At 41.8% G+C, this 10,258-nt stretch overlaps 1 protein-coding gene across 1 annotated transcript; it reads right to left on the bottom strand.

Moving 5' to 3' along the window:
• Positions 1-1,254: 1,254 nt before the first annotated feature.
• Positions 1,255-4,404, bottom strand: LOC311150649 (stress-associated endoplasmic reticulum protein 1-like). The gene is made up of 3 exons (XM_084188145.1): positions 4,167-4,404; positions 3,671-3,746; positions 1,255-1,839 (listed from the first exon to the last, which is right to left on the bottom strand). Exons 1-3 carry the CDS (start codon positions 4,248-4,250, stop codon positions 1,799-1,801), a joined length of 201 nt encoding a protein of 66 aa, XP_084044271.1. The 5' UTR covers positions 4,251-4,404; the 3' UTR covers positions 1,255-1,798.
• Positions 4,405-10,258: the final 5,854 nt, after the last annotated feature.

Raw genomic sequence — 10,258 nt, 5'->3', positions numbered from 1 at the left:
TTCGTAAATGGAAGAAACACAAAATAACTGTCAATCTCCCTCGGCCTGGGGCTCCATGCAAGATCTCACCTTGTGGAGTTGCAATGATCATGAGAACGGTGATCTCAAGGCAGCTGGGACCATAGTCACCAAGAAAACAATTGGTAACACACTACGCCGTGAAGGACTGAAATCCTGCAGCGCCCGCAAGGTCCCCCTGCTCAAGAAAGCACATATACAGGCCCGTCTGAAGTTTGCCAATGAACATCTGAATGATTCAGAGGAGAACTGGGTGAAAGTGTTGTGGTCAGATGAGACCAAACTCAAGCTCTTTGGCATCAACTCAACTCGCTGTGTTTGGAGGAGGAATGCTGCCTATGACCCCAAGAACACAACCCCACCGTCAAACATGGAGGTGGAAACATTATGCTTTGGGGGTGTTTTTCTGCTAAGGGGACAGGACAACTTCACTGCATCAAAGGGACAATGGACAGGGCCATGTACCGTCAAATCTTGGGTGAGAACCTCCTTACCTCAGCCAGGGCATTGAAAATGGGTCGTGGATGGGTATTCCAGCATGACAATGACCCAAAACACACAGCCAAGGCAACAAAGGAGCGGCTCAAGAAGAAGCACATTAAGGTCCTGGAGTGGCCTAGCCAGTCTCCAGACCTTAATCCCATAGAAAATCTGTGGAGGGAGCTGAATGTTCGAGTTGCCAAACGTCAGCCTCGAAACCTTAATGACTTGGAGAAGATCTGCAAAGAGGAGTGGAACAAAATCCCTCCTGAGATGTGTGCAAATCTGGTGACCAACTACAAGAAACGTCTGGCCTGTGATTGCCAAAAAGGGTTTTGCCACCAAGTACTAAGTCATGTTTTGCAGAGGGGTCAAATACTTATTTCCCTCATTAAAATGCAAATCAATTTATAAAATGTTTGACATGCGTTTTTATGGATTGTGTTATTCTGTCTCTCACTGTTCAAATAAACCTACCATTAAAATTATAGACTGATCATGTCTTTGTCAGTGGGCAAACGTACAAAATCAGCAGGGGATCAAATACTTTTTCCCCCTCACTGTAGCATCAGCAATCCAGGGTTTATATACATCATTGGTGGCAACGAACTGGCAGTGGATGAGGCTAAAGAGTTTATTCTCTACTCAGGCAAATACATTTTCAGGACACTACACTAGCTAGTATACTACACACATCCAAATATGTGAGTATTTATTCTAGGTGATATGTATCTCAAATAAGAAATGCTCACAAAATAATGTACCAATTATCATCTTTTATTAAATTAATTTCTTTCAATATACTAAATTAAAGTGGAAATTGTATTGTTCATATTACACAAAAATTACAACAAAGTGGTGGCAAATAAGACTTCCAAAAAAAAAACAGAAACAGAGCTCATGATTCCACAAGATGGCCAACTTGCCTGAGATTGACAGAACACATTACCTTATTATTTCAGAAAACCCACTATTGGAATGAACCTTATGGCTTTTTTTGTGCTGGAAAGTGTTCACCTTTATCATTTAAGGCACAAGGAAGGAATGACTTGATAGAGCTTGCCAAAAGTAACCAGAAAGACAAATAATATAGAAAAGGTTGAAACAAAATAAGAAAAGTTAAAGAACAAAAAGTCACTAAAAGTGCAAGACAGTGGCTCATCGTCCTTGGCCTAGCTTTGTGCAGCTTAAGAAGACTGAGAATATTGAGTGAAGGATAATGGGACGTCATAGAGCGGAGACAGAGGTGTTTCTTGGTTGGACAGATACTGAGTGGAATGGACGGGGTGAACATGTCATCCTACATGCCCATTCGAATGCTCTGAATTATCTGGAAGATAGCTGTGGAGAGAAAGAATTCAAATGTTAAGAAAATAAATCTACACTGGAGTTCATGGACAAGGAAACTAGCCAAGTTAAAGAATCCCTTGAATGACGTTGGAAAACCCTGACCTGGAACGAAGCGTTTTAATAAAGTGAAGGTTTTTATTCACTGACGACAGCAGTCGTCATTGAAGCTCGGAACACAGCTGGGAACTGACCAGAATGTTCCGCCGGAATAGTCTACTTTACCCATTTTCTTCTTTCATTTAACTCGCCAGTGTGACTATATCCCTCCTTTCCAGCAAGGTATTAATTTATATTTCCAAGGTGACTAATGTAATTGCTCAATTATGTTCTGCTGGAATCTCTTAAAGTGTTACCAAACCCACTGACTAATAAAAGCTTGGACTGGGACAAACAAAAGCAGGAGAACAAGGTAGTAAGCCAAAATGTCAAACCAGACCACACAGAAACAGTCCAGATTATCTGACCCAGGATAAAAGACAAACAGTCTCCAACAGTTAGCTGGCGGAGGTCCTAGAATATAAAAACTTGTGTCCTTCCCCAAAATTAGCTGAGGTAGGCAACAAGCACGTTGATATTGCCTGTTAAAGGCAAACATTGACAAAAAAATGTGTACAAAGGCTGACAAAACCCTAAGGTTGTCACAAGAGACTAACAAACCCCTAAAGGGACCATTGGTTTGAATACTGTAAAGACTTTGTGAGATAAGGTTATGAGATCTATGTTTTTAGACTCGAGTTTCGCCATCAGCTCGAAGATGGTGTCACCTTTTTGGTCAGTCTTACTCTTAGTGGAGGGGGGAGAGCTGAGGGATGGTCTGACGGTGAGAGGCGGACCCTCTTATGCTCTCCCTCCGCTGAGACTGACCATCAGATGCAGGCACAATCAGTCCAGTAAAATAAAGAAAGCACATTATTTCAATTGATGCTCATTCAGCTGTGCCTCACAAGTAATACAACAAATGATGATCTATTACCAGTGCGATTATATACCTCAAGTTGAAATATCATTTTAAAATTTGAGAAGAACAACATTGGCAGGGCAATTCAAGCATAGCCAATAATGTATTGGGCATATATAGCATACTACAAACCTCATTGCTACAGAACTGTTTTTAATAGGTTAATGTTGCATAGGCTTACGTTCGGGGACCACTCTCCTATACACTAAAAGGATCAGATAGGTAAGCAATATGGTTCCATCTGGCCTTATGACAAGCTCAGTAAAATGTTGGATACACCTATCCAATCCTTTCAGATCAACAAAAGTGTCTAGGTCAGCAATGGGCAACTGGGGGCCCGCGGGCCTTTGAAGGTCCTCAGAGCAATCCCCCCCACAAATTTGGTTGTGCATCAGCAGTTTCTCTTGTTAAGTCAGTCACTGATAAGTCAGTCACTGATAAGTCAGTCAATTAGCCCATGTCAGCAAAACATTTATTAGATTGCCAAGTTAGTTTTGTGGCCAGCTATCTAAACTTGTTATCTTAGTCCAATTACTGGCAGGTCCCCATTGATTTTGTTAGTCATTTTCACTCAGATATGATATTAAAAACTGAAAACATATCTCTCCGCCCCATTGCAAAAAGTGTAGAATTGCAGCATACTTGATTTAAAACTTCAACATTTTCTCTACACCCCATGGTAAAATGTGTAGAATTGCACAAAATTAACAAACGTAAAAAAATCATTTCCGCTGTCAAGGGGGGCCACTAAAATGTGTGTGTGGGGTGGGGTGACACCATCTTCGAGCTGATGGCGAAACTCCCACGAGCAACCTGGCCATTCAAGATTAGTTAAGATATTTTGTGGGAGTCAACACAACTCACCTGATCCACACACCACAAAGATGAAGAGCGCCAACAGCCAGGGTCCCACGGCCACCTTATCATCCTGAGGGTTTCTCTGTGAAACCAAATACAGTACACGTCATGCTATCATGTCAAAAGCAACCCTTACAAATTTTTTTTGCAGTTTTGAAACTGCAGAAAATGTAGAAGACTGTGGTATTTTGGACGCAATAACAGCAAACGTCAAACATGTATACGTCTAAAAACCTTAATCAGAAACATACAGCGGTTTAAATAAAAATGTTACTCAACTTGACATGATGTTAAAATTTACTTTCATGGATACTATTACAGCTGACCAAAGATTGACAGCATGAACTGTTGGCACATGGGCTAGGAACCTTGATATATGTGAATGTAAAAAAAAAACTACCAAACAATCACGCAATTAAGCGTTCACTTTTGACCAATTTACGTAACGTTAACATATTCCTTAACACGTTCCCAAACCGAAAGAAAATGGTTAAAATGTTACCGTGGACTTGGCTACGTTGCCTCTTTGCGTGATATTCTTGCTGTGTTTTTCGTTGGCCATACGAATCCTCTGTTTGGCGACCATCTTCCAAATAAGTAGGTTATTATTAATTTTTACAAAAAATTAGGAATGTGAGTGATGTACTGCTGGCTCTAGTCTAGAGTACCCAGTTTTTCAAAAGGAAGAATAAAAGCAGTGCAAATGTCTACGTATACAAATCTTAACCCCGCCCACACAGGAAGACCGCATTTCGAACTTGCAATGTTTACTTGGTATATCTTTCCGCCGCCCACGGTGTGGCAATATAGTTCTTCCTACTTCGATCATTCCACAGTAGCACTTACAATACTGCCTTTGCTAGTGCAGTTTCGGTCCGTGTGCTTATGGATAATTCCTATTTCCTTGACCAGGTCCACAATTCTAGTGCTTCAACTATTTCGACTTTGATGTAGTAAAAACAAACCTAATGCACTTGACTTGGATGGTATTTAGTATTTTATTAGGATCCCCATTAGCTGTTACAAAAGCAGCAGCTACTCTTCCTGGGGTCCACACAAAACATGAAACATGACATAATACAGAACATTAATAGACAAGATCAGGACAGAACTACATCAATTAAAAAATACATTTTTTAAAAGGCACACATAGCCTACATATCAATACATACACACAAACTATCTAGGTCAAATAGGGGAGAGGCGTTGTGCCTTGAGGTGTTGCTTTATCTGTTAAAAAAAAAAGGGTGTTCTGTTCATTTGAGCAATGCATTGACAATGGCAATTTCATTTCAGATTCAGATTTCAGTACTGTCTTTATTCTTGTATAGAGGGAAATGTAAGGTAGGGTAATGATTCCCAAACAAACAATGATCAGAATTTACAAATATACTGAACAAAAATATAAAGTGTTGGTCCCATGTTTCATGAGCTGAAATAAAAGATCCCAGAATTTGTCCATACCCACAAAAAGCTTATTTCTCTCAAATTGTGTGCACAACTTTGTCTACATCCCTGTTACTGAACATTTCTTCTTTGCCAAGATAATCCATCCACCTGACAAGTGTGGCATATCAAGAAGCTGATTAAACAGCATGATTGTTACACAGGTGCACCTTGTGCTGGGGACAATAAAAGGCCACTCTAAAATGTGCAGTTTTGTCACACAACACAATGCCTCAGATGTCTCAAGTTTTGAGGGAGCGTGCAATTGGCATGCTGACTGCAGGATTGTCCACCAGAGCTGTTGCCAGATTATTTAATGTTAATTTCCCTACCATAAGCCGCCTCCAACGTCATTTTAGAGAATTTGGCAGTACGTCCAACCAGCCTCACAACCGCAGACCATGTATAACCACGCCAGCTCAGGACCTCCACAACCGGCTTCTTGACCAGCGGGATCATCTGAGACCAGCCACCTGGACAGCTGATGAAACTGAGGAGTATTTCTGTCTGTAATAAAGCCCTTTTGTGGGGAAAAACTAATTCTGATTGGCTGGGCCTGGATCCCAAGTGGGTGGGCCTATGCCCTCCCAGGCCCACCCATGGCTGCACCTCTGCCCAGGCATGTGTAATCCATAGATTAGGGCCTAATGAATTTATTTCAATTGACTGATTTCCTTATATGAACTGTAACTCAGTAACATTGTTGAAATTGATGCGTTTATATTTTTGTTAAGTATACAGTGCATTCGGAAAGTATTCAGACCGCTTGACTCTTTCCACATTTAGTTAAATTACAGCCTTATTCTAAAATTGATTTAAATTGTTTTTCCCCCCCTCATCAATCTACACACAATACCCCATAATGACAAAGCAAAACAGGTTTTTAGAAATGTTTACACATTTATAAAAATAAAAAAAATACGGAAATATTACATTTACATAAGTATTCAGAACCTTTATTCAGTACTTTGTTGAAGCACCTTTGGCAGCAATTACAGCCTTGAGTCTTCTTGGGTATGAAGCTCCAAGCTTGGCAAACCTGTATTTGGGGAGTTTCTCCCATTCTTCTCTGCAGATCCTCTCAAGCTCTGTCAGGTTGGATGGGGAGCATCACTGCTATTTTCAGGTCTCTCCAGAGATGTTCAATCCGGTTCAAGTCCGGGCTCTGGCTGGGACACTCAAGGACATTCAGAGACTTGTCCCGAAGCCACTTTTGCATTGTCTTGGCTGTGTGCTTAGGGTCGTTGTCCTGTTGGAAGGTGAACCTTCGCCCTAGTCTGAGGTACTGAGCACTCTGGAGCAGGTTTTCATCAAGGATCTCTCTGTACTTTGCTCCGTTCATCTTTCCCTCGGTCCTGACTAGTCTCCCAGTCCCTGCCGCTGAAAAACACCCTCACAGCATGATGCTGCCACCACCATGCTTCACCGTAGGGATGGTGCCAGGTTTCCTCCAGACGTGACACTTAGCATTCAGGCCAAAGAGTTCAATCTTGGTTTCATCAGACCAGAGAATCTTGTTTCTCATGGTCTGAGAGTCCTTTAGGTGCCTTTTGGCAAATTCCAAGCGGGCTGTTATGTACCTTTTACTGAGGAGTGGCTTCCGTCTGGCCACTCTACCATAAAGGCCTGATTGGTAGAGGGCTGCAAAGATTGTTGTCCTTCTGGAAGGTTCATCCATCTCCACAGAGGAACTCTGGAGCTCTGTCAGAGAGATCATCAGGTTTTTGGTCACCTCACTGACCAAGGCCCTTCTCTCGCGATTGCTCAGTTTGACCGGGCGGTCAGCTCTAGGAAGAGTCTTGTTGGTTCCAAACTTCTTCCATTTAAGAATGATGGAGGCCACTGTGTTCTTGGGGACCTTCAATGCTGCAAAAATCTTTTGGACCCTTCCCCAGATCTGTGCCTCGCCACAATCCTTTCTCGGCACTCTATCTACAGTTCCTTCGACCTCATGGCTTGGTTTTTGCTCTGACATGCACTGTCAACTGTGGGTGCCTTTCCAAATCATGTCCAATCAATATAATTTACAACAGGTGGACTCCAATCAAGTTGTAGAAATGTCTCAAGGATGATCAATGGAAACAGGATGCATCTGAACTCAATTTCAAGTCTCATAGCAAAGGGTCTGAATACTTATGTAAATAAGGTATTTCTGTTTTTGTTTTTTCATACATTTGCAAACATTTCTAAAAACCTGTTTCCACTTTGTCATTATGGGGTATTGTCTGTAGATTGATGAGGGGGAAAAATAATTGTATCCATTTTAGAATAAGGCTGTAACGTAACAAAATGTGGAAAAAGTCAAGGGGTCTGAATACTTTCCGAATTCAATCCACAGTTAGATTACATGAAAAGCATGGGTTAGGGTTAGTGGTGACAGTTATGATTGCAGATTATTAGTCACTTGGTTGTGTCCAGTGAGATAATTCAATCTTTTAATTCTTGAGATAATAAAAAAATGAAAAGTAAAGAGCCTCAGGGAAAGTTGCCGCACCTATTTCCAGTAATTCCTGTAATTCCAGTCCTAGAGTGGAAATTATTGTTTAGGATCCACCTCGAAGACTGACACAGGCTGCTAATACATATTCAGGCTTTCGGGGTGGGAATGTTTTGGTGATTTCCACGTGTAGCAGAGACATAACAAATAGGGCACTGACTGACAGCTGCATGCTAATCTTAGCCAGCTAATGAAAGTTATGTGAGCACCATTTAAGTTGATTTTTTTTTTTTGAAGACTACCAGCCTATCTGTCAAGAGATGAGTTTCAGCTAAACCGTGCCTATATGAGCTGTTGACATGCGAGCCACCAACCATACACACCCTGACCCTACACACCCTACTTACACAAAGGCAATAGTGCTGACATAACATTGACAGTACAGTGAAGCATTTCTCCATTTCTGTACCAGTGACTGGCGACTCCTCCTCTTTTTTAACCAGCTCATGTTTAAAACAATATGTAAAAACACCACTGGAGATACAACTCACCACTATAACTGTGCCTCTGCTCTAGCCATTTTGTTTGCCTCCCTGTTGTGCCTTCAGAAAGTATTCACACCCCTTGACTTTGTCGTGTTACTGCCTGAATTTAAAATGGATTAAATTAAGATTTTGTGTCACTGGCCTACATACAATACCCCATAATGTCAAAGTGGAATTATGTTTTTAGAATTAACAAATTAATTAAAAATGAAAAGCTGAACTAACCCCTTTTTTATGGCAAGCCTAAATAAGTTCAGGAGTAAAATGCATGTTTTGGAATATTTTTATTCTGTACAGGCTTCTTACTTTTCACTCTGTCATTTAGGTTAGTATTGTGGAGTAACTACAATGTTGTTGACCTATCCTCAGTTTTCTCCTATCACAGCCATTAAACTCTCTACCTGTTTTTAAGTCACCATTGACCTCATGGTGAAATTCCTGAGTGGTTTCCTTCCTCTCCGCAACAGAGTTAGGAAGGACGCTGTTACCTATACGCCGGGAGTCAGAAAGCAGGTGCAGAAGGTGAGTTTAATACGGAACCGATACAAAATAACAAACATGGGAAGCGTACTGAACGTGAGACACAATCAATAACACCTATGGACTGTTCTTCTTCTTCAATGAGGTTTAACGGCGGTTGGCATCCAATTTGTTGCATTACCGCCACCTACTAGACTGGAGTTCAACTCCCTTATCTTTCCTTGAAAAATAAAATAAACCAAAGCAAATAAATATCCTACCATCTAACACTACACTCACACCTTCAACACTACTACTAATAATTAACCCCATCCTTATCCACTGTTTAAATACCCTCACTCCTACCTCATGCCCTCAACCTGAATTGATGGGACATCACCACTTAACACTCCCTGTAACTCTTCTGCTGTCAAGTCTCACACACCCAAATAACTCTCTGCAGCTGCCACCACCACCTCAATTTTCTTCGATTTGCGTTCCATCCCTGCAGTACAATAATAACCATTGCTATAAACGCTAAAAATCCAATCTTGCTGAACCATATATCACTTTTTGGTTTATCCCTCTGTACTGGTACATCTCTACTACTCACACCATTTCTCTCAGGATCCCTCCCCCTTGACCCATCTTCCTCTACTTTCTTCACTGCCTCCGCATATCACAACTTCTTCTCTACTCTTACCCTGGATACCTCAACCTGCTTCTCTCGCACTGGACATGTCTGATCCCCAGCCCCATGGCCACCCCTACAATTAGCACACACCACCACTTTCCCCACTGCTTCACACTGCTTTGTCGCATGCCCTTCTGCACACTTCTCACACCTTGGAATCTCCCTCCTACACACTGCTGCCACATGCCCATAAGTTTGACACCTGTAACATCTTAAGGTATTCGGCACATATGCTCGCACTGGATAACTTATATATCCTAACCTCACTTTCTTAGGCAAAGACTCAACTTCAAAACTCATTTGTTTAACTCTGAGCGCCTTCTCCCTCTGCCCAACAGAAACACAAACAATTATCACTAGACCACTTCTAGTTACCCTCACCGATTCCACTTTACCCAACGCTCTTTTCACCCATCTTGAAGCCACAATTGGATCAGCCAAAAGGCAAGGATTTTCCACAAACTTCACTCCTACTGTCACAGACTCGTCTTTATCCTGACCCGCTGTGCAATCCTCAGGCTCTGAGTACTTCCCACAACTTCCACCTCCAATACATCACCCTCATACACTTCCATTTCTACTCCTGTCTTCAGCTCACTTTGCTTACATTTCCTACCACTCTTCTTTAACAAACCTTCTCCCTTTTTCCCGCCATTTTTAACTGACTCAAACTCACAATCTTCCTCCCTCTCTCTCTTAGACCTCCTTTGCCTCTTTTTCCCTCCATTCCTCCTCTTTCATCCAAGTATACGTCTCCTTATGATAATACTGCATTTCTCCAAACCTATATCTGTTTCTTGCCGTCTCTAAGGACTCTATTTTCCCCCTCCTTTCCCTTCCGGCGTCTATTCTATCCTCGGCCTTGACCTCTTCATTGCTCTCATCTTCTGAATCGCTGTCCTCCTCTCCTGAATCACCATCGTCTTCCGATCCCTCATCCGAGCTGTTATCCTCACTATCATCGGGACTTACTCCCTTTCCAACTGCTCGTCTTTTCGCTGAAGACGCCATGC

Source organism: Coregonus lavaretus, assembly GCF_964263955.1.
Source record: "Coregonus lavaretus genome assembly, chromosome: 23".
Lineage (NCBI taxonomy): Eukaryota > Metazoa > Chordata > Actinopteri > Salmoniformes > Salmonidae > Coregonus > Coregonus lavaretus.
Note: the sequence above shows the minus strand (reverse complement) of the source record. Positions and strands in the feature narration are given on the sequence as shown.

Excerpts from the sequence above, each read along its gene's own strand:
- LOC311150649 (XM_084188145.1), bottom strand. The coding sequence starts at position 4,250 with ATGGTCGCCAAACAGAGGATTCGTATGGCCAACGAAAAACACAGCAAG. Across the intron at positions 3,747-4,166 it reads GCAACGTAGCCAAGTCCACG|AGAAACCCTCAGGATGATAA; the intron begins GTAACATTTTAA and ends TTGGTTTCACAG. Across the intron at positions 1,840-3,670 it reads CTTTGTGGTGTGTGGATCAG|CTATCTTCCAGATAATTCAG; the intron begins GTGAGTTGTGTT and ends TTCTCTCCACAG.